This window comes from Salvelinus alpinus, chromosome 8 (genome assembly GCF_045679555.1).
Source record: "Salvelinus alpinus chromosome 8, SLU_Salpinus.1, whole genome shotgun sequence".
NCBI lineage: Eukaryota > Metazoa > Chordata > Actinopteri > Salmoniformes > Salmonidae > Salvelinus > Salvelinus alpinus.
The window spans coordinates 27036979-27062990 of NC_092093.1; the positions used below are offsets into that span (position 1 = coordinate 27036979).

Here is a 26012-nt window from a genome sequence, read left to right on the forward strand (position 1 = left end):
AGAGCAGTTGACATACCAGGCAGTGATGCAACCAGTCAGGATGCTCTCGATGGTGCAGCTGTAGAACCTTTTGAGGATCTGGGGACCCATGCCAAATCTTTTTAGTCTCATGATGGGGAATAGGCTTTGTCGTGCCCTCTTCACGACTGTCTTAGTGTGTTTGGACCATGATAGTTTGTTGGTGAAATGGACACTCTCAACACAGGTTGAGAGCTTCAAGAAACTTGAAGCTCTCAACCTGCTCCACTGCAGCCCCGTCAATGAGAAAGGGGGCGTGCTCGGTCCTCCTTTTCCTGTAGTCCACAATCATCTGCTTTGTCTTGATCACATTGAGGGAGAGGTTGTTGTCCTGGCACCACACAGCCAGGTCTCTGACCTCCTCCCTATAGGCTGTCTCATCATTGTTGGTGATCAGGCATACCACTGCTGTGTCATCGTCAAACTTGATGATGGTGTTGGAGTCATGCCTGGCCATGCAGTCATTAGTGAACAGGGAGTACAAGAGGGGAATGAGCACGCACCCCTGAGGGCCCCCGGTGTTGAGGATCAGCGCGGCGGATGTATTGTTACCTACTGTTAAGAGAATTATGTTCTCAATGTTCATAAACTGAACTTCAATTAACTACTCAGTCTGCAACCCAGAATTTGTAAGATACTGTTTGAAATGAAAACAGACAGAGGCCCAGCATACAATAGTCAAATGTTTATTCACGAGAGCGCTCCCCCCGTTGTACAAACCCATCCGTTTTATACTGGCTCCTTACGCACATACCTTCACACACAAACAGTAGGTATCCTACGCACATACTGTTATACTACCCAAGTCTCTCAGAGGCCTAGCTGACCTGAGACCTTGAGAAATCCTCCTTGTCCTCCTAAGTTTTCTCACTTCCTGCCAGGTGGGTTCAAACACAGTCTAACTGTTCTCGGTATCTTTCTTCGGCCCCCCCCCCCCCCCCATACAAGTTCAAATCCTGAGCTACGCCTTGCTCAGACAGTCTGGGTTTTTCCACTATACAGATACATTGTTTTAACCTAATCCTGACTAAAACTACACACATCATCAGAATATAATTTTATAATTCTAATCAATTTCATACAATTATATGGTTTAAGGGTGGAATATTCTAATCATTAATTTAAACATATAAATTCCATTATCACCTACCTTTACCACCTGGGGGCGGCCTGTCAGGAGGTTCAGGATTCAGTTGCAGAGTGAGGTGTTTAGGCTCAGGGTCCTTAGCTTAGTGATGAGCTTTGAGGGCACTATGGTGTTGAACGCTGAGCTGTAGTCAATGAATAGCATTCTCACATAGGTTTTCCTTTTGTCCAGGTTGGGAAAGAGCAATGTTGAGTGCATTAGAGATTGCATCATCTGTGGATCTTTTGGGGCAGTATGCAAATTGGAGTGTGTCTAGGGTTTCTGGGATACTGGTGATGATGTGAGCCATGACCAGCCTTTCAAAGCACTTCATGGCTACAGACGTGAGTGCTACAGGTTGGTAGTCTTTTAGACAGGTTACCTTAGTCTTCTTGCGCACAGGGACTATGGTGGTCTGCTTGAACCATGTTGGTATTAAAGACTCAGTCAGGGACAGGTTGAAAATGTCAGTGAAGACACTTGCCAGTTGGTCAGCGCATGCTCGGAGTACACGTCCTGGTAATCCGTCTGACTCTGTGGCCTTGTGAATGTTGACCTGTTTAAAGGTCTTACTCACATCAGCTACGGATAGCGTAGCGTAGCTGGTAGGCTCGTGTCACTGGGCAGCTCTCGGCTGTGCTTCCCTTTGTAGTCTGTAATAGTTTGCAAGCCCTGCCACATTCGACGAGCTTTGGAGCCATTGTAGTACGATTCAATCTTAGTCCTGTATTGATGCTTTGCCTGTTTGTTGGTTGTTCGTCGGAGGGCATAGTGGGATTTTTTATAAGCTTCCGGGTTAGAGTCCCGCTCCTTGAAAGCGGCAGCTCTACCTTTTAGCTCAGTGCGGATGTTGCCTGTAATCCATGGCTTCTGGTTGGGGTATGTACGTACGGTCACTGTGGGGATGATGTCATCGATGCACTTATTGATGAAGCCAGTGACTGATGTGGTGTAGCCCTCAATGCCATCGGAAGAATCCCGGAACATTTCCCAGTCTGTGCTAGCAAAATAGTCATGTAGCTTAGCATCTGCTTCATCTGACCACTTTCTTATTGACCGAGTCACTGGTGCTTCCTGCTTTAGTTTTTGCTTGTAAGCAGGAATCAGGAGGATAGAATTATGGTCAGATTTGTCAAATGGAGGGCGAGGGAGAGCTTTGTACGCGTCTCTGTGTGTGGAGTAAAGGTGGTCTAAAGTTTTTTTCCCCTCTGGTTGCACTACCTCTTGACGCTAGGGGTCAGATTGTTTATTTTTTTTAAATAACGTCCCCAAGGTAAACGGACTATTTCTCAGGTCCATATCGTAGAATATGCATATAATTTACAGATTAGGATAGAAAACACTCCAAAGTTTCCAAAACTGTCAAAATATTGTCTGTGAGTATAACAAAACTGATTCTGCAGGCGAAAACCTGAGAAAATCTCATCCGGAAGTGATTTTTTAAAATTTTTATAATCTGTGTTTCCTGGCCCGTCTTTCTTCCATTTAAAGGGGTATCAACCAGATTCCTTTTCCAATGGCTTCCTCAGGCTGTGACCAGGCTTTAGACATAGTTTCAGGCTTTTATTTTGAAAAATGAGCGAGATATTTCAAAACTAGTCAGGTGTCCTCTGATTAGTTCCTGCGCGCGAGAGGGGTAGCTCTCCATTTTCTTTTTCTCTCTTATTCAACCGGTCCGGTTGAAATATTATCGATTATGTTTGTTAAAAACAACCTGAGGATTGATTATAAAAAACATTTGACATGTTTCTACGACCATTACGGATACTTTTTGGAATTTTCGTAGAACGGAACGAGGCTTTGGTTTTCTGAACATAAAGCGCAACCCAAATGGCGTTTTTTTATTATAAAAGTAATATTTATCGAACAAAAATAACATTTGTTGTGTAACTGGGAGTCTCGTGAGTGCAAACATCCGAAGATTATCAAAGGTAAGCGATTCATTTTATTGCTTGTCTGACTTTCGTGACCATGCTAATTTGGGGCTAGCTGTTGTAGCATTGATTGATACACTCACAAAAGCTTGGATTGCTTTCGCTGCAAAGCATATTTTCAAAATCTGACACGATAGGTGGATTAACAACAAGCTAAGCTGTGTTTTGGTATATTTCACTTGTGATTGCATGATTATAAATATTGTTAGTAATATTTTGCGCCCTGCAATTCAGCGGTTGTTTAGGAAAATGATCCCGCTAAAGGGATCTGTAGCGCAGAGAAGTTAACATGCTGGTAGAAATTAGGTAAAATGGATTTGAGTTTTTCCCCGGCAACTGGGAGCACCACCTCTGGATGAGCATTTTCCTGTTTGCTTATGGCGGAATACAGCTCATTGAGTGTGGTTTTAGTTCCAGCATTGGTTAGTTGTGGGACATAGACAGCTACGAAAAATACAGATGAAAACTCTCTTGGTAAATAGTGTGGTCTACAGCTTATGATGAGATACTCTACTGTAAGACATCCTTAGATTTCGTGCACCAGCTGTTGTTTACAAATACACATAGACCGTCACCCCGTCTTACCAGAGGCTGCTGTTCTATACTGCCGAAAAAGCTTTAAACCAGCCAGCTGTATGTTATTCATGTCGTCGTTCAGCCACGACTCGGTGAAACATAAGATATTACAGTTTTTTATGTCCCGTTGGTAGGATGTACGTGATCGTAGTACGTCTATTTAATTATCGATAGATTGTACGTTGGCTAATAGGACCGATGGTAAAGGTTGATTACCCTCTCGGCGACGGATCCTCACAAGGCACCCTGACCTTCGTCCACGATGCCTCCGTATCTTCCTCCTGTGAATGACGGGGATTAGGGTCTTGTTGGGTGTCTGAAATAAATCCTTCCCGTCTGTCTCGTTGAAGAAAAACTATTCCTCCAGTACGGGGTGAGTAATCGCTGTCCTGATATCCAGAAGCTCTTTTCGGTCATAAGACACAGTGGCAGAAACATTATGTACAAAATAATTTACATATAACGCAAAAAAACATACACAATAGCACAATTGGTTACGGGGTTGTAAAACGGCAGCCATCTCCATCGGCACCATTCTCTATTAATGTTCTAGACGCGTTAAATGTAAATGTTGCAGGAACATTCATGTGTCAAATAAAATACAATTTTGTTGGTCACATACACATATTTAGCAAATGTTATTGTGGGTGTAGCTAAATGCTCCAACATTGCAGTAGTATCTAACAATTCACAATAATACACACAAATCTAAAAGAATGTATAAATATTAGATCGAGCGATGATCTAAAATACAGTAGAATAGAATTAAGTATATACATGAGATGAGTAAAGCAGTATGTAAACATTATTTAAACATTATGAAAGTGACTAGGGTTCCATTATTAAAGTGACCAGTGATTTCTATGTATGGAAGCTGGCTAGTGATGGCTCTTTAACAGTCTGATGGCCTTGAGATAGAAGCTGTTTTTCAGTCTCTCGGTCCCAGCTTTGATGCACCTGTACTGACCTTGCCTTCCGGATGATAACGGGGTGAACAGGCCGTGGCTCGGGTGTTTGATGTCCTTGATGATCTTTTTGGCCTTCCTGTGACATTGGGTGCTGGAGGTGTCCTGGAGGGCAGGTAGTTTGTACCCAGTGATGTGTTGGGCAAACCGCACCACCCTCTGGAGAGCCCTGCAGTTGAGGACGGTGCAGTTGACGTACCAGGCGGTGATACAGCCCGATAAGATGCTCTCAATTGTGGGTTTTAGGGACCAAGCCAAATTCAGCTTCCTGAGGTTGAAGAGGCACTGTTGCGCCTTCTTCACCACACTGTCTGTGTGGGTGGACCATTTCAGATCGTCAGTGATGTGTATGCAGAGGAACTTGAAGTGTTCCACCTTCTCCACTGCGGTCCCGTCAATGTGGATAGGGGCGTGCTCCCTCTGCTGTTTCCTGAAGTCCACGATCAGCTCCCTTGTTTTGTTGACATTGAGTGAGAGGTTATATTCCCGGCACCACTCTCTCCTGTTGGTAATCAGGCCTACTACTGTTGTGTGGTCTGCAAACTTAATGATTGAGTTGGAGGCATGTGTGGCCACGCTGTCATGGGTGAACAAGGAGTACAGGAGGGGGCTGCGCATGCACCCTTGTGGGACCACCGAGTTGAGGATCAGAGAAGTGTAGTTGTTGTTTCCTACCTTCACCACCTGAGCGCGGCCCGTCAGGAAGTGCAGGACCCAGTTGCACAGGGCCGGGTTCAGACCCAGGGCCCCGAGCTTAATGATGAGCTTGGAGGGTACTATGGTGTTGAATGCTGATAGTCTGGGGTGGAAGCCTTGCGAGGGTTAACATGCTTAAATGACTCACTCACATCGGCCACGGAGAGCCTACAGTCCTTGGTAGCGGGCGGCATCAGTGGCACTGTGTTATCCTGAAAGCGGGCGAAGAAGATGTTTAGCTTGTCCGGAAACAAGACGTCAGTGTCCACGATGTGGCTGATTTTCCCTTTGTAGTCCGTGATTGTCTGTAGACCCTGCCACACGTCTCGTGTCTGAGCCATTGAATTGCGACTCCACTTTGTCTCTGTACTTACGTTTTGCCTGTTTGATTGCCTTACAGATGGAATAACTACACTGTTTGTATTTGGCCAAATTCCCAGTCATCTTGCCATGGTTAAATGTGGTGGTTTGCGTTTTCAGTTTTACGAGAATGCTTCCATCTGTCCATGATTTCTGGTTTGGGTAGGTTTTAATAGTCAAAGTGGGTAGAACATCTCCTATACACTTCCTGATGAACTCAGTCACCGTATCCGTGTATTCGTCAATGTTATTCTCAGAGGCTACATGGAACATATCCCAGTCCGTGTGATCAATACAATCTTGAAGCATGGATTTCGATTGGTCAGACCAGCATTGAATAGACCTTAGCACAGGTACTTCCTGTTTGAGTTTCTGCCTATAGGAAGGGAGGAGCAAAATGGAGTCGTGATCAGATTTGCCGAAGGGAGGGCGGGGGAGGGCCTTGTAGACATTTCTACAAGTTGAGTAGCAGTGGTCCAATGTTTTCCCAGCGCGAGTACTACAGTCAATGTGTTGGTAGAACTTCAGAAGCATTTTCCTCAAATTTCTTTGTTAAAATTCCCAGCTACAATAAATGTGGCCTCAGGATATGTGGTTTCCAGTTTGCATAAAGGCCAGTGTAGTTCTTTGAGGGCCATCGTGGTAACGGCTTGAGAGGGAATATACACGGCTGTGACTACTGTGACTATAACCGAAGAGAATTCTCTTGGGAGGTAATGCAGTCGGCATCTGACTAAGCTATTCTAGGTCGGGTGAACAAAAGGACTTGAGTTTCTGTATGTTATCACACCATGAGTAGTTAATAATGAAACATACACCCCCGCCTTTCTTCTTCCCGGAGAGTTCTTTATTCCTGTCTGCAGAATGTACTGAGAACCCAGCTGGCTGTATGGACGGATACAGTATATCCCGAGAGAGCCATGTTTCCATGAAACAGAGTATGTTACAATCCCTGATGTCTCTCTGGAGGGAGATCCTCGCCCTGAGCTCATCTACTTTATTATCCAGAGACTGAACATTAGCCAGTAATATACTCGGAAGTGGTGGATGGTGTGCACGCATCCTGAGTCGGACTCGAAGTTCACTTCGAATACCTCTTCTCCGCCGGTGGTGTTTTGGAGCAGCCTCTGGAATAAGTTCAATTGCCCTGGGGGATACAAACAAAAGATCCACTTCAGGAAAGTCGTATTCCTGGTCATAATGTTTGTGAGTTACCACCACTCTGATATCCAAAAGTTAATTACGGCTGTATGTAATAACACAAAAAAAATCTGGGCTAATAATGTAAAAAATAACATACAAAAAACAAAACACTGCAAAGTTGCTTAGGAGCTAGAAGCAGAGCTGCCATATGTCGGCTTCATCTACACACTTTATTATCTATTTTTCTGTGGGTTAGGAGTATATTCCATCAACGTCCCATCAAACATACACAGACCATGATTGTCATTTTCTCAGAACAAAAGATATTAACAGAACTGAGATTTACTTCGAAGTGCAGTTACTCTATTGCTTACACCTATCAAGTTGTTTCAGTTCTACACAAGTGCCTAGGGAGGAGGGTTTCTTGACAGGGCCTAGCTATACTGGCCAATAAGGACATGCCCTAGAGATGTCCTTTATTCGGACAGTGGTTAGGGCATTCATCATTGGTGCTTGTGGTCTGGGTTCGAGAACTGCTAGGGAAGTCGTCCTCCTCTCACATTCTTAGCAATATATTAATGTCATTATTGCCGTTTGCAATTGCTTTTACCAGACATTTCGAATGTTCATATGGAAATATAATTTATGTTTATTATAATTGTATAGATTTCTCCTTTTTCACGCATTTCTAGAACATTAGGTACCAGCTTTGTTTCTTTCTGCACGACCTCCAGATGCTTTTTCAGGTTTGATGTAGTGTTTCTGGACGAAGAGATCAATGCACCCTTTGCAGATTTTGCATTTGACTAAAATTGTTGTTCTCTTTTTCCTCGATTAACTCAAATTAATGGGAGCATTTCCACAGGGAAAAGGGGTAACAACTGAGCTGCTATGTTTCTTTGATTTTCAGCTTTACGATAGCCAATTGTAAACAAGTTAGCCTACAGTATGAATTCCGTTAGCATGAGACAAGGCTTTAAAAAATGGGTTACTTGAAAACGTAACTAATAATATTACAATATCTCAGATGATGAGCAAATCCCTGATTTAGATGGGTTTTTTTTTCATTGAATCAGACATTGTAGACTATTCTGAAACGGTGATCAACAGTGTTGTTGTCATGGAAGAAGTTGACAAAGTTTTGAAATCAGTGGAATGCCCGGTGGAAGCAGAGTATGAAAGCTAAGGACATGGAGAAAATGCTGCCGTTTGATTGCAAATATGTGGATGGAGTCGAAAAGAGAACACACAGAAGGCTGTTGTATAAAACACCTGTCTCTGGATTACATCTTCAAACTAAGGACAACAATAGCATCCGTGACAGAGGGAGAAACATTCATCCATGTATACAGGTAAGAGAGTCTAGCTAGCTACATTTTCAGATATTATACATTTCTAATTTGGCAAGAAAGTAATTTTCATTGCAAGTTAAAGTGTACTGTTAGGAATAATATTACTACAGATCATACTAGCTATCTCAGAAATCCATTTGCATTGCTAGTTATAGCCTATGTTAGCTAGCTAGCTAACATTGAACCTAGTTGGTTAGCTTTCGCTACCTGCAGATTCATGCATGGTAATAGCGTTATAAATTATGGTTCATGTCCAAACAAAAGATTCCACTATGCAAGTAACTATTTCACTGTACCATTTACATCTTCTGTATCCTGTGCATGTGACAAAAAAATTGCTTTTATTTGATATAGTGTGTGTTTACCAGAGATGTGAAGAACAACATGACCTGCACCAAGTCAAATTAGAATTTTCATGTCGATAGACGTAGTATAAACCAGCCTTTAGTCTAGAAATCTCTGGTTGTTTAATACACTACCGTACTCACTCTGTTTAGCACATGGCCTCAGATGTGAATCCTTAAAGAGATGGGTGGGGATAAGGCATAAGACAGTGTGAACGATGCTGAATGGGTGTAGACAAAGACGAGCTCTCCAGTAGGTGTACCAAAACATGCTAGGTCCATTTTCTCAAAAGTGGGGTTACAAGTTTATCAACTTTCAAAGCAGAATTACTTTCCCATTGTTCCTCAACTGTAGTGTATGATATACCATTTTCTAGCTCTGAGTCTCTACTTTTATCCAATGTAAAAAACACTGTTTAAAATTATTTTGCTACTTAAGACTGACTAGAGCCGATCGGTCACATATATTACGGTAATATATTAGTGTAAGTAATTATTACCCCAAACACTGGTCCCAAGTGATTCTGTTGCAATTTGTCTTTTTTTCCACATAAAAACTTGAAGATGGAACTGTGTTTTGTTTTGTTTTGGTATAACTGGCATCATCATTCCTTATTAAATGTCAAATGTGAGAAAGTACAGACATACTACTGTAAATATACACATTCCTAATCATCTGAGAATATGGCAACCATGTTCTGAGTTTGTGTCTATCGGCAACAAATTAGGAATGTTACAAATAGAAATGCAATGACTAGAGCTGATGTTATTGCTTATAAGAGACACATGTTTGTTCTACATGGTATATGTGGTGTGGATTTCAAAAAGACAACAGAGTTCACTTTGAGATGCTCTGTTACAGTTTAAGTCGGAGGTTTACATACACCTTAGCCAAAAACATTTAAACACAGTTTTTCACAATTCCTGACATTTAATCCTAGTAAAAATTGTTTTAAGTCAGTTAGGATCACCACTTTATTTTAAGAATGTGAAATGTCATAGTATTAATAGAGAGAATGATTTATTTCAGCTTTTATTTCTTTCATCACATTCCCAGTGGGTCAGAAGTTTACATACTTTCAATTAGTATTTGGTAGCATTGCCTTTAAATTGTTTCACTTGGCTCAAAAGTTTCAGGTAGCCTTCCACAAGCTTCCCACAATAAGTTGGGTGAATTTTGGCCCATTCCTCCTGACAGAGCTGGTGTAACTGAGTCAGGTTTTTAGGCCTCGATGCTTGCACACGCTTTTTCAGTTCTGCCCACAAATTGTCTTTAGGATTGAGGTCAGGGCTTTGTGATGGCCACCCCAATACCTTGACTTTGTTGTCCATAAGCCATTTTGTAAGTATGCTTGGGGTCATTATCCATTTGGAAGACCCATTTGTGACCAAGCTTTAACTTCCTGGCTGATGTCTTGAGATGTTGCTTCAATATATCTACATAATTTTCCTCCCTCATGATGCCATCTATTTTGTGAAGTGCACCAGTCCCTCCTGCAGCAAAGCACCCCCACAACATGATGCTGCCACCCCCGTGCTTCATGGTTGGGATGGTGTTCTTCGGCTTGCAAGCATCCCCCTTTTGTCCTCCAAACATAACGATGGTCATTATGGCCAAACAGTTCTATTTTTGTTTCATCAGACCAGAGGACATTAATCCAAAAAGTACGATCTTTGTCCCCATGTGCAGTTGCAAACCGTAGTCTGGCTTTTTTATGGCGGTTTTGGAGCAGTGGCTTCTTCCTTGCTGAGCGGCCTTTCAGGTTATGTCGATATAGGACTTGTTTTACTGTGGATATAGGTCCTTTGCTGTTGTTCTGGGATTGAATTGCACTTTTCGCACCAAAGTACATTCATCTCTAGGAGACAGAAGGCGTCTCCTTCCTGAGCGGTATGACTGCTGCATGGTCCCATGGTGTTTATACTTGCGTACTATTGTTTGTACAGATGAACGTAGTACCTTCAGGCGTTTGGAAATTGCTCCCAAGGATGAACCAGACTTGTGGAGGTCTACAATTATTTTTCTGAGGTCTTGGCTGATTTCTTTTGAATTATCCCATGATGTCAAGCAAAGAGGCACTGAGTTTGAAGGTAGGCCTTGAAGTACATCCACAGGTACACCTCCAATTGACTCAAATTATGTCAATTAGCCTATCAGGAGCTTCTAAAGCCATGACATCATTTTCTGGAATTTTCCAAGCTGTTTAAAGGCACATTCAACTTAGTGTATGTAAACTTTTGACCCACTGGAATTGTGATACAGTGAATTTTAAGTGAAATAATCTGTCTGTAAACAATTAGGCCATGTCAAGAATTAGGCCCTGTCAAGAACAAAACCTAACCCCTCCTGCCTAGGCACTGAAACAACCTAGATCTGAAACAACTTGATAGGTGTAAGCAATAGGGTGAATGCACTTTGAAGTAAATCTCAGCTTTGTTAAAAGTACACTCAAGAAAAAACATACTTATATCAGTGATTCAGGAGTATCATTAAAATAGATTAAAATGCCCCTAGAGTCGATTGAGACACTGTTGCGTCAATCTAAGTTACATAACAAATAAATTCCCATCAAAAATTGTCAGTTTAAGCTAGAGATATGAGGTTTTTGCATTGGCTGCGTATCAATCCACTGCATCCGTCAGTGTCGTACTACCGCATCTGCGGTGAAAAGTGGCAGCTGGTTGAGAGAATGCCAAGTGTGCAAAGCTGTCGTCAAGGCAAAAGGTGGCTACTTTGAAGTATATCAAATATCAAATATATTTAGATTTGTTTAACACTTTTTTGGTTCCTACATGATTACATGTGTTATTTCATAGTTTTGATGTCTTTACTATTATACAATGTAGAAAACAGTAAAATAAAGAAAGCCCTGGAATGAGTAGGCGTGTCCAAACTTTTGACTGGTACTTTAGGACAGGCACTTCAAAACCTTGATTCTTAATTATTATTTTTTTACTGTCCTTTTTGCCATTTATGAATGTGTTATTATATGCCAAAATCAATATTTTATCAAATAATTTTTTAGAATTTTTTTTATACGTAAAGGGGTCTTACAATTCAAAATCAAATAGCTAAATTATCCATAGTATGACCATCTTAAAACAATTCCATATGTCAGCTTAGCACCCCCCCAACATCTTAGACTCTAATTAATTTATATGCTCCACCCATATTTGACAACTATACAGAAAACCCTTAAATTGTTGAAATAAGTCAATCAAATCAATAAGAGAATAGTCAAATGAACTGATAAGTGACACAGACATGGTGGCATGGCAACAAGATCTGAATACTGTGCACCAAGAGGTTGTGAGTTCAAATCCCAGATGAGGACATGTTGAAGAATAATTACTGTGTAAATGACCCTGCACAATATAATCATGTATCTCAAAGTGCATCACATATGTAAGTTGAAAACATTATGTTAAAAGCAGTATGAGTATCCCTTGCCAACAGGCAAAAATAGTTGTGAATGGATCAGTGGTTCACCAATCAGGGCCTTGATGGGCAACAGTAACAGGGTGTGATGTGTAATGAAACATGTTTTGTGGAGAACATTTCTTTGGGACCATCAGGCGGGTCCTGACAAATGATACACAAAAATGTTCTTGAAACGTGTATATAACATTACTATCTTACATTCTGATAACATAGCAACCATGTTCTGTGTATGTTTGGTGGGACGTTGATGGAATATTCTCCTAACCCTCCTAATTCTCCTAAAACTGGACACGAATGTTCTTGCAACGTCCCATAAAACAAATCAATAACATTAATGTTGTATATTCTGAGAACATTGTAACCACATTATAGATAAGTTCTGCTTGACATTAAGGCAATGTTCTGCTAACTTTAACACCAAAACATCCAAAGGTTTTTGCTAGCATACAATGTTCCCCATACTAACGAAAAACTGGTCTCTCAAACAAAAGGGGAACATTACAAAAACATTCTCTCTCCCTAGAATTGTTAGCTGGAATGTAGCTGTGAATTCACCCAATCACAGCACAACAAGTTGTGACCATATATCAAATCCCCAAACAGGGTGAGGCAAAGTGTTTACTAGAGTATTCGACCACGACCTGGCATATTCAACACCGACCTAAAACGGATTCCTTCAAAATAAACCAACCTTTTAGATCAGATGTATAGTATATCTTCTTAACCATTTTACACTGAGTGTACAAAACATTAGGAACACCTTGCTAATATTGTGTTGCATCTCCTTATGCCCTCAAAACAGCCTCAATTCGTCAGGGCATGGACTATAACAGTGGCAGGTAACCCTGTTCTTCGCGTGCCGTAGATACTGCAGGATTTTGGTCCAACTAGGGACAACACCTGACCAACTGAGTTAATTTATCAGTGATTACCTAAATTAAACACACCTGGTGTTCCAGGACAAAAACATGAAGTGGGGCTGCCTACCCCTGGACTACAAGGTGTTGAAAGCATTCCACAGGGATGCTGGCCCATATTGACTCCAATGCTTCCCACAGTTGTGTCAAGTTGTCTGGATGTCCTTTGGGTGGTGGACAATTCTTGATACACACAGGTAACTGTTGAGCGTGAAAAACCCAGCAGTGTTGCAGTTCTTGACACACTCAAACCAGTGCACCTACAACCATACACCGTTCAAAGTCACTTCAGTCTTTTGTCTTGCCCATTCAACCTCTGTATGGCAAACACACAATCCATGTCTAAATTGCTTAAAAATAATTATTTACCCTGTCTCCTCCCCTTCATCTACACTAATTGAAGTGGATTTAACAGGTGACATCAATAAGGGATCATAGCATTCACCTGTATGTCATGGCATTCACCACCTACCCTCCTCCCTAGCAGTGTGCTTAATTCTACTTCAACCCCCTAGTTTACCCTTTAAACGTGGATGGATTTCCCTGATTAATTAAGTTGTAGCATGTATTTTTAAAGGATGATTAATACAGTTAAATTCCAATCGCAAATTAATCATGGGACATCTTACCGCTCTGTCATGTTCATTCTTTTAGCTTAAGTAGATGAAGGAGAACACACACATGCAAGGGTCTGTAACACACACACACAAACACACACACACACACACACACACACACACACACACACACACACACACACACACACACACACACACAGAGAGAGACACACACACTCACACACAGAGACACACACAAACACAAGTGAACGCTGACAGGCACAAACCTCCTCCAAATTAATCTCCATTCATTATCCGATATAAAAGTAAATCCCATTACAAAGGGAGAGATACTGTATGTGTGACTCTGCCGTGTGAATACTTGCATCATTAGGAGTGTGAGCCCTTTTACATAGAAACCTATTACTGAGAGCGAGGGAGACAGTGAGAGAACAAGAGAGTGTGTGGCGGAGAAGTGAGAATGAGAGGGTAAGAGTGGGTAGTGAAGGAAGAGAGGGAGGAATGGAAATGTGGACAAAAGATGAAGAGGGGGAGGGAAGCAGAAGAGCACACATGCAGACTCACAAATCTTAGCTTGGGGGTCTTCGATCCAGTAGCCCAAGACAGCTCATCTCAGCTTATTGTATAAGAAAATACCCTAGAGGTATTCATGCTATATTTTAGGAAAATAATCAATAACTTCATCCCCCTTCTTCCATTTTTCCCCAATCTCTTTTTCTCTTCCTCTCTGTAACCATGAAAACGCCCTGCATCCCATTGTATCTTATAAAGCACGTTCTCGTGTAGTGAACGGATAGTTCTGGGTAGAAACTTCATTCAAAGGGGAAAAGGCAATCGGTCCCTTTTGTCAAAAGGATGTATATATATCAGTGGAGGCTGCTGAAGTGAGAACGGCTCATAACAAGAGCAAATGGAATGGCATCAAACCATGTGTCAAACCAACGGTATCAAATATGGCGCAGGAGAAGATTAAGACATTTTACTTGCCCACAGCCGATTTTGTTTTTTTGTTTGCTTATTTGCGTTGTTTGTAACTTGTTTTTTAAACTTATTTTGTACATAATGTTGCCGCAACCATCTCTTATGAGCGAAAAAAAAACTTCTAGACATCAGGACTGCGATTATTCACCACGGACTAGCAGAATCCTCTTTTTCCTTTCACGACTCTGACGAGCCCGACGCGAAGGATACACTGCTTCCTCGGGAACAGGCCCCGATCCCCGTGATCTGCGTGAAGAGGAGGCGGAGAAAGAGTGGCCGAAGGTCCGGCTGCCTTCTGAGAATTCGCAGGTGATCAAATAAACCCCCACTTCTCTCCATTCTGCTAGCAAACATGCAATCTTTGGACAATAAAATTTACGAGTTTACGGGGAAGATTAAACTACCAACGGGACATTAAAAACTGTAACATCTTATGCTTCACGGAGTCGTGGCTGAACGACGACAACATCAACATACAACTGGCTGGTTATACGATGTACCGGCAGGATAGAACAGCGGGGTCTGGTAAGACAAGGGGCTGCGGTCTATGTATTTTTGTAAACAACAGCCGGTGCACGATAGGAAGTCTTGAGCTATTGCTAAGACAGCATTGAATGAGCTGTATTCCGCCATAAGCAAACAAGAAAACGCTCGCCCAGAGGCGGCGCTATTAGTAGCTGGGGACTTTAATGCAGGGAAACTTAAATCAGTTTTTACCAAATTTCTATCAGCATGTTAAATGTGCAACCAGAGGAATAATAACTCTGGACCACCTACACTCCACAAACAGAGACGCATACAAAGCTCTCCCTCGCCCTCCATTTGGCAAATCTGACCATAATTCTATCCTCCTGATTCCTGCTTAAAAAAAATATTTAAGCAGGAAGCACCAGTGACTGGATCAATAAAAAAGTGGTCAGATGAAGCAGATGCTAAGCTACAGGACTGTTTTGCTAGCACAGACTGGAATATGTTCCGGGATTCCTCCGATGGCATTGAGGAGTACACCACATCAGTCATTGGCTTCATCAATAAGTGCATCGATGACGTCGTCCCCACAATGACCGTTCGTACATACCCCAACCAGAAGCCATGGATTACAGGCAGCATCCTCACTGAGTTAAAGGCTAAAGCTGCCGCTTTCAAGGAGCGGGACTCTAACCCGGAAGCTTATAAGAAATTACGCTATGCCCTCCAACGAACCATCAAACAGGCAAAGCATCAATACAAGACTAAGATCGAATCGTACTACACCGGCTCTGACGTTCGTCGGATGTGGCAGGGCTTGCAACCCATTACAGACTACAAGGAGAAGCACAGCCGAGAGCTGCCCAGTGACATGAGCCTACCAGACGAGCTAAACACATACATGAGAGCACCAGCTGTTTCGGAAGACAGTGTGATCACGCTCTCCGCAGTCGATGTATGTGAGTAAGACCTTTAAACAGGTCAACATTCCCAAGGCCGCAGGGCCAGACGGATTACCAGGACGTGTGCTGCGGGCATGCACTGATCAACTGGCAAGTGTCTTCACTGAGATTTTCAACCTCTCCCTGTCCGAGTCTGTAATACCAACATGTTTTAAGCAGACCCTCATAGTCCCTGTGCCCAAGAACACTAAGGTAACCTGCCTAAACGACTACTGACCCGTAGCACTCACATCTGTAGCCATGCAGTGCCTTGAAAGGCTGGTCATGGCTCACATCAATACCATCATCCCGGAAACCCTAGACCCACTCCAATTTGCATACCACCCCAAGAGATCCACAGATTATGCATTCTCCACAATTCCCTTTCCCACCTGGACAAAAAGGAACACCTATGTGAGAATGCTATTCATTGACTACAGCTCAGCGTTCAACATTATAGTACCCTCAAAGCTCATCAATAAGCTAAGGACCCTGGGACTAAACACCTCCCTCTGCAACTGGATCCTTGACTTCCTGACGGGCCGCCCCAGGTGGTAAGGGTAGGTAACAACACATCCGCCACACTGATCCACAACACAGGTGCCCCTCCGGGGTACGTGCTCAGTCCCCTCCTGTACTCCCTGTTCACTCATGACTGCACGGCCAGGTACCACTCCAACACCATCATTTAAATTTGCCGATGACACAACAGTGGTAGGCCTGATCAACGACAAGACAGCCTATAGGGAGGAGGTCAGAGACCTGGCCATGTGGTGCCAGGACAACAACCTCTCCCTCAACGTGATCAAAACAAAGAAGATGATTGTGGACTACAGGAAAAAGAGGACCGAGCATTCCCCCTCAGGAGACTGAAAAGATTTGGCATGGGTCCTTATATCCTCAAAAGGTTCTACAGCTGCACCATCGAGAGCATCCTGACTGGTTGCATCACTGCCTGTCCGACCGCAAGGCACTACAGAGGGTAGTGCGAACAGCCCAGTACATCACTGGGGCCAAGTTTCCTGCCATCCAGGACCTCTATACCAGGCGGTGTCAGAGGAAGGCCCTACAAATAGTCAATGACTCCAGCCACCCTAGTCATAGACTGTTCACTCTGCTACCGCACGGCAAGTGGTAGGGGAGCGCCAAGTCTCGGTCCAAGATGCTTCTAAACAGCTTCTACCCCCATGCAATAAGACTCCTGAACATCTAGTCAAATGGCTACCCAGCCCCCCCACCCCCCACCCCCTCTTTACACCACTGCTACTCTCTGTTGTCATCTTTAATAACTCTACCTACATGTACATACTACCTCACATAACCGGTGCCGCCGCACATTCACTGTGTATCGGTACCCCCCTGTATATAGCCTCGCTGTTGTTATTTTACTGCTGCTCTTTAATTACTTGTTACTTTTATCTCTTATTCTTATCTGTATTTTTTGAAACTACATTGTTGGTTAGGGGCTCGTAAGTAAGCATTTCACTGTAAGGTCTACACCTGTTGTATTCGGCGCATGTGAAATAATTACATTTGATTTGATTTGACTAATTCCGCTCCAGCCATTACCACAAGCCCATCCTCCCCAATTAAGGTGCCACCAACCTCCTGTGATATATATATACAGTACCAGTCAAAAGTTTGGACACACCTACTCATTCCAGGGTTTTTCTTTATTTTTACTATTTTCTAGATTGTTGATTAATAGTGAAGACATCAAAACTATGAAATAACACATAAGGAATCATGTAGGACCAAAAAAGTGTTAAACAAATCAAAATATATGTTATATTTGCGATTCTTCAATGTAGCCACTCTTTGCCTTGATAACAGCTTTGCACACTCTTGGCATTCTCTCTAACAGCTTCATGGGGTAGTCATCTGGAATGCATTTCAATTAACAGGTGTGCCTTGCTAATTTGTGGAATTTCTTTCCTTCTTAATGCATTTGAGCCAATCAGTTGTGTTGTGACAAGGTAGAGGTGGTACACAGAATATAGCCCTATTTGGTAAAAGACCAAGTCCATATTACGGCAAGAACAGCTCAAATAAGCAGAGAAACGACAGTCCATCATTACTTTAAGACATGAAGGTCAGTATATCCAGAAAATGTTAAGAACTTTTAAAGTTTCTTCAAGTGCAGTCGCAACAACCGTCAAGCGCTATGATGAAACTGGCTCTCATGAGGACTGCCACAGGAAAGGAAGACCCCGAGTTACCTCTGCTGCAGAGGATAAGTTCATTAGAGTTACCATCTTCAGAAATTGCAGCCCAAATAAATGCTTCACAGAGTTCAAGTAACAGACACATCTCAACATCAATTGTTCAGAGGAGACAGTGTGAATCATGCCTTTATGGTCGAATTCCTGCAAAGAAACCACTACTAAAGGACACCAATAATAAGAAGCGACTTACTTGGGCCAAGAAACATGAGCAATGGATATTAGACGGGTGGAAATCTGTCCTTTTGATCTGATGAGTCCAAATATGAGATTTTTGGTTCCAAACGCTGTGTCTTTGTGACCGCATGTGTGGTTCCCACTGTGAAGCATGGAGGAGGAGTTGTGATGGTGTGGGGGTGCTTTGCTGGTGACACTGTCTGTGATTTATTTAGAATTCAAGGTACACTTAACCAGCAGCGATACACCATCCCATCTGGTTTGTGTTTAGTGGGACTATAATTTGTTTTTCAACAGGATAATGACCCAACACACTGTGTAAGGGCTATTTGACCAAGAAGGAGAGTGAGGGGGTGCTGCATCAGATGACCTGGCCTCCACAATCACCCGACCTCAACCCAATTGAGATAGTTTGGGATGAGTTGGACCACAGTGAAAGAAAGAATTCCAAGAGTGTGCAAAGCTGTCATCAAGGAAAAGGGTGGCTACTTTGAAGAATGTAAAATCCAAAATGTATTTTGATTTGTTTAACACTTTTTTGGTTACTACCTGATTCCATATGTTTTATTTCATAATTTTGATGTCTTCACTATTATTCTACAATCTAGAAAATAGTAAAAATGAAGAAAAACCTTTGAATGAGTAGGTATGTCCAAACTTTTGACTGGTACTGTGTATATAAAGAGTATTTGAATAGGTCAAATACATCAGGAATTCTTGATGAATCTGGGGGAAATTCTCCTCCCTCTCTATCTCTTTCTCTCTTTCTTTCTTTATCTTTCTGTAGGTAGGGGAGTTCCGGATCCACGCAGCAGAGTGGACGGCAAACGTGTCGGCTGAGTTCAAGGAGACGCGGCGTCGCCTGAGCGTAGACATCTCGAACAAGTTTGAGCGTGCCGCCTCCATTAAGCGTCGACTGTCCTCAGAGCTGGGCCTCAACCCCATCACCCAGGAGATGACCCCGGGCAGGAGGACGCTGTCCGTGAACCTGGGGCCAGGGGATGAGAGGGAGGCCTACCCCAACCTGACTCTCTCCCTCACTCCTGTCCCTGGAGCCCTGGCCCGCAATGGCAGTGGACTCTACCTGAACGGACTCAGTCCGGACTACGCTGAGGTAGCCATCATAGAGAGCCTCTAGTGATGAGACACCGGGGTTGTGGAAGGAACATGGAGGTGAGACACATTTATGGTCATCAGTGGAGATCATTAAGTGAGACTAGCACACACACGCTTGTGTGTTCATGCTCACACTTGTGTGTTCATGCTCACACTTGTGCTCATTGGTTAAGAGGCTGGTTGGAGAGACAGATAGACACTTCAAGCTGAGATCTCAGGCATACTGTAGGTGAGTTTTCAGACATACACACATGCACACACGTATGTTCGTCAAAGGTGATGAGATACAAACACACACTAGGCTGTGCAGTGATCGATTGAGTGCTGTGAGGGAGAGAGACACTGGTCGATCATCACTTACAGTAGATCGATCATCACACACAAATACAAACACACACACTAATTGATGGAGCTTGTGGAGAGACACACGCATTAATGCTCCCACTCCACCTGAATACACAGAGAGGCTCTGAAGTCTGCATCAGATGAAGAGGTTCTTCACTGTCCAACACTGTATCATCCAAGATGAAACTTTCTCTAAGGCCTTTTACCCAACAAGTGTTAGGTTCTCACCAGGAGGCAACAATAATCACCAAACTTACGGAGCATGAAGTTGATGTATTTCCAAGATTGTGTCTTTTTTCGTTTCAGTTGACACTTTTGTATGGTTCATGTATTCAGACTACTAGGGCAGCATTTATTTAATGCCTTGCTTTCAGTAATGACACCGCTTACAGTTTTAAAGCAGAATGTTTGGATAATTTTTTTACCTTCAAGAAGGACATGCAGCTTTTTACCTAAGGAATATTCCAAGTGCCTTAAATATTGGAAGAACACTTTGAACAGTGTTTTGGATTGCCGGTGCATGTTGGACTGAGTCTTATCTATCTGGTTCGTTATCAAGTCTTAATTCTTACTTAAGCAATCCTTGAGAATATTTGTACATTATTTATGCGTCTTTTAGAGAACACAGCAACACATCAAGTAACAAGGAGAAGGTGCATGGAAGGATATGAACTTTGACCTTTTGAAGTGGAGATTTAACAGAAGACAAAGCATACAAGCATATTTCCGATTGGAGCTGGACTGACTGGGATATTTCTGACCTCTTTGTCTGTGTGTGTCAACCATTTTGTCCCTGTTACTGTCCCATTGTCCCCTGCATGCAATGGTGACTTTGTCATTCAGGCGCATTACTGATAGAATGTCACTCTCTTCCTCCTACTCCTCCTGTTCCCCTCCTCGCCTCTTCATCCCTCCTCCTCTCCTCCCACTCATAGACAAACGTAGACACTCTATTTATCAAAGAGAGAAATGGTCCTACAGAAGCATATCAACCATTCACCTCTATGGTTGCCTTCAATAACTCTGTATCCCAACAACTCATCCATGTATGTGGAAATAGTAAGGTAAGATATGTATTTATCTCAATGTTAAGTCCATCAAAAGCAGAAGTGATCTGCACACATAGTACAAAGACTCTAAGATTCTTCTTTTGCCATCTTTGGTTGGTTTTCTTAACGCAGCAGGGGGAGGGAGAGGGGGTGTTAAACACAGAGGTTTTGGCTAATGCTTCGTCATTTAGTCCCTCACTTGGTCTGCACATCACTATTTCTGGGGTTAAACAGAATACTCATCATAAAAAACCCTCTTCCTGTGTCCACCTGTGAATAACAGTATGCTATCTAAGCAAAGCTCGAGGAAGACAGGGCTTATATCATGGAGTTCCATATTGATGAATACTTCTCAATGGGTGGTGGATGTAGAAGGCAGATTAGGGAAATAGCTTGGTAGCCTCAAGGTTTAATCCGGCTTCTCTCCTCTGACAGGCTATTCATCATGTTGGATAGAAATATATTTGGGACATACATATATTGTATTTTCTTATACAAATCAGGCCCATTTTATGCATTTTACTCACTGTTTATTTTGATTGGGTGTGTGGGTAATGGGCATGGTTATTGGCATGGTTATTGGCATGGTTATTGGCATGGTTATTGGCATGGTTATGGGCTTGGTTATGCAATGTGTTATAAGGCTGAGGGGAGACGCAATGAAAAAATTACTTAGATTGTTACTTCAATGAAGGGGGATGCAATGAAGAAATGACTTGGATTGTTACTTTAATGTGTCTTTAATGTGTCTTTAACTTTAATTATTTTTTCTGTGCTTTCTTATTTCCAATCACGTTTTTAATGTCATATCTTGCCAAAACATCACACATGTACCTCTCATGTGCATCATACAATACAGAACAAAGTGTCTTACAAATGCCCATTTCATCAAGAAACAGGTTTACATTCAATTTTTGAACAGAGTAATGGTTGTTAACTGAAAGTATGAATGTTTGAATGGTGAGAAAGCAGCCAGGTCACCTGTGATACAAATCAGTATTTGAAATCCATCCAATTTTTTTTATTTAACCTTTATTTAACTAGGCAAGTCAGTTAAGAACAATTAAGAACAAATTCTTATTTACAATGACGGCTTACACCAGCCAAACCCAGATGACGCTGGGCCAATTGTGCACCGCCCTATGGGACTCCCAATCACAGCCAGTTGTGATACAGCCTGGATTCAAACCAGGGTGTCTATAGTGACGCCTACTAGCACTGAGATGCAGCGCCTTAGACTGCTGCACCACTCGGGAGCCCATGTCTGCAGATTTGGGAGATGACATGGAAACCGGGCATTAGGGGCAACAGTGAGGGCTGTAACCAAGTAGTTTTCGGGTTTGCTAGGGCATTGTGGACAGGGATGGTGGATGGGTGTAAGCAGCTGCCTCTAGTGCTAACGGTTGCATGTTTGAATCCAGCAATAGAAAGTTGTTTTTGAGATTTGGTATAGGCTTAAAACAAAAATCTATTTCATCCATCTGCTTCCAGTGCCAAAGGTTGCATATTAGAATCCAGAGATAGAAAGTAGTTTTGTAGATTTTTGTTTTAAACCTATCCGAAACCTTAACCCTTACCTTAACCATTCAGAGTTAATGCCTAACTTTAAGATTCCGGAGTTAATGCCTAAACGTAACCTTTAAACACTTCGAAATGTGACCTTTGGAACTACTTTGAATTTTGACGTTTGAGTAACATGGATGAACGTCTAATGTGAGAGCATGTTGGAGAAACAAATGTTTATTTACAGTACAAATCTGAGCAGGCATCATTGCCATCACGGCACTATTTTATGTGTACAGTACAGTATAAAAGTGAATCATGTGTTACTGGGGGGGAAAGAAATCCAATGACAGGTTTGTCCTATTTCCAAGAAGTGTCAAGAAGTGTCCTAATACTCTTAAATGGTGTATTTTCCTTGTCTCCTTAGCATTCCTTTATGACCCCCGATGTCAAATGACTGCATAGGTTTTCTCCCATAGCTATAATCTGCCATATCCTATCAAATCAAGTGATCATGACGAACAAGGAGACGAGGATAGAGTAGAAAGCTATTTATTAGTATTGGGACAGTCCATTATCAGTGTGGTTATGAGGGAGAATGCTCACACAGCTCAGAGCAGAGGCCCATGGGAGTTCACTCGTACGACTTCTGCCCGGGCTGTTGTATGATGGACAGGCACTGTAAGGAGTTCTGTCACCACCAGAGAAAAACTAGCGCATCACGTTATATAAGCATATCTACAGCCCACAGGGGGATTCAGAGAGAGAGAGAGAGAGAGAGAGAGAGAGAGAGAGCGTGTGTGAGCGTGTGTGTGCGTGTGTGTGTGTGTGTGTGTGTGTGTGTGTGTGTGTGTGTGTGTGTGTGCGTGTGCGTGTGCGCGTGCGCGTGTGCGTGTGTGTGTGTGTGTGCGTGTGCATGCGTGCGTGCGCATACATGTAGTATATGTGATCATCACTAATAATTTTCCATCCCCCCCTGAAGGATCTTGGTAGTGTCACATAATTTTTCAAGGGTAAAGACATGTCATGATCACGTCTGTGGTTTGCATCAATGTCCAGACTCAAGCATTTTGAAATTTTCTCAGCCTTTTATATAGAAATGGATATTGAGAGTCATTATGAATGTAAACATGCTCATGATCTAACATTGTGATGTATGTGTGCCCAGAAGCATTCAAGTTGTCTCGATGATTACAACGTATATCAAGAGAAAAGAACAGTTAGTTCTTTCATTTATTTCTAATAAACGGATGTGTATATAACACCATTTTGCATGTTATTTACTACTTCCAGTGTTTGTAAATGCATATATATTTCCAGCTGTGCTTTGCTTCCAATAAGAGGTTTGGATGACAATTTTTCCATTTATCATGAAATTAAAAAAAAGTCTGTGTGAATTCTTCAGACCACGACAACCTTAAAGTATTTTTATATGAAGTACTCTCAAGATCAATGCTTTGTTCCTGCACAGAAAGCAACACTCAGAGCCAGAAGAATGCAATTAACAGGAGAAGGAAACTCAATGTGACTCAATGTACAGACTGACAGTATACTGTACCAAGCTTTCACTCTCTAGACCTTGACCAGACACAATACAATACATAAAAGGTTGTTATTGCAGATTGCTAGATGGCATTACGTAATGTCAGTTGTAAATGCAATAACTAATGCTTGTGATTCTAACCCCAGCTGGTTGTCCTTTGTTCTGTATAAATCCTTTCTGAAAATGGCCGTGCCTCAAAATGCAGAAGAACATAGACCCTACTGTAGCTTTGACCGAACTGCTATAAGCTTTAAGACTCCCTCAGATATCATTGTGAGTGGGGAAGGCAATCCTCAATAAGATTATGTAATTATTATCTAATGAAAGGTTTGGGTTTCTGAATCACAGGTGTGTGAAGCGGGAGAACATGTTCTATGTGACCTCACAGGTACAGTGTACAGAGCCTAATCATCCAATCACTGCATCAGAACAGTGAAAAAAAAGAACATTGCATTAGCAGAACACTTGAGATGTTCGCCCTGGCCCTGTCCACAGAGACAGGTCTAATCAGACACAGATGCTCAACCTCAGCTGCCTTACTGTACAGTATACAAATGTAATAAAAATAAAAAACAGAAATACCTTATCTTCTTATGGCTGCATCCCGCTACCGGGATCGATATGACAACAGCCAGTGAACGTGCAGGGCGCCAAATTCAAACAACAGAAATCTCATAATTAAAATTCCTCAAACATACATGTGTCTGATATCATTTTAAAGGTAATCTTGTATTTAATCCCACCAAAGTGTCCGATTTCAAATATGCTTTTCAGCGAAAGCACTACAAACGGTTATGTTAGGTCACCACAAAACCACAATAAGCACAGCCATTTTTCCAGCGAAAGATAGCAGTCAGAAAAAGCAGAAATATAGATAAAACTAATCACTAACCTTTGATTATCTTCATCAGATGACACTCATAGGACTTCATGTTACACAATACATGCATGTTTTGTTTGATAAAGTTCATATTTATAACAAAAAATTGGAGTTTACATTGGCGCGTTACATTCACTAGTTCCAAAAACATCAAGGGATTTTGCATAGCCACATTGTTTCAACAGAAATACTCATCATAAATGTAGATGATAATACAAGTTATACACATGGAATTATAGATATACCTCTCCTTAATGCAACCGCTGTGTCAGATTTCAGAAAAACTTTACGGAAAAAGCAAATCATGCAATAATCTGAGACGGAGCTCAGAACAATAGCCAAATTAGCCGCCATGTTGGGGTCAACAGAAACCAGAAAATACATGATAAATGTTTCCTTACCTTTGATGCACTTCATCAGAATGCAGTCCTAGGAATCCCAGGTCCACAATAAATGCTTGATTTGTTCGATAATGTCCGTTATTTATGTCCAGAAAGCTACTTTGGTTAGTGCCTTTGGTAAACAATTCCAAAGTCACAAAGCGCCTCCACTATAACGTGACGAAATGTCCAAAAGTTCCGTAACAGTCAGTAGAAACATGTCAAACGATGTACTGAATCAATCTTTAGAATGTTGTTAACATACATCTTGAATAACATTCCAACCGGAGAATTAGATTGACTTCAGAAGAGCGGTGGAACGGAGGTACTCCTCATGTGAAGGCGCATGGTGAAAGCATGCTCAGCTCGTGGCAGTGATTACTCATTCCTGTCTCCTTCGGCCCCCCTTCACATTAGAGTCATCAGACAAAGTTCTATTGACTGTTGACATCTAGTGGAAGCCGTAGGAAGTGAAAACTCATCAATATCTCGCTGTAATTTCATTGAGAGCTTGGTTGAAAATCTGCCACCTCAGAAAAAATTCAAACAGGAAGTGGAAATTCTCAGGTTTTTGCCTGCCATATGAGTTCTGTTATACTCACAGACATAATTCAAACAGTTTTAGAAATGTCAGAGTGTTTTCTATCCAATACGAATAATAATATGCATATATTAGCAACTGGGACTGAGGAGCAGGCAGTTTACTATGGGCACTTCTGTGCACCTTTCATCCAAGCTACTCAATACTGCCCCTGCAGCCATAAGAAGTTATATACTGTAACTATTCAGACCATTTGCTATGAGACTCGAAATTAAACTAAGGTACATCTTGTTTCCGTTGATTATCCTTGAGATGTTTCAACAACTTGATTGGAGTTCACCTGTGGTAAATTCAAATGATAGGTGTGTGACTTTCCAAATCATACCCAATCTATATAAGGTCCCCCAGTTGACAG

The 26012-nt window shown here is 42.1% G+C and overlaps 1 protein-coding gene across 2 annotated transcripts in view; it reads left to right on the forward strand.

Annotated features, from left to right (window-relative positions):
- LOC139582817 (potassium channel subfamily K member 2-like) overlaps nucleotides 1–23520 on the forward strand; it is a 52756-nt gene extending 29236 nt beyond the window's left edge. For both annotated transcript variants that reach the window (XM_071413177.1, XM_071413176.1), the window contains exon 7: nucleotides 19028–23520. In XM_071413177.1, the coding sequence (XP_071269278.1) occupies nucleotides 19028–19378 (351 nt within the window). In that variant the 3' untranslated portion in view covers nucleotides 19379–23520. The remainder of the gene's footprint in view (nucleotides 1–19027) is intronic.
- Nucleotides 23521–26012: the final 2492 nt, after the last annotated feature.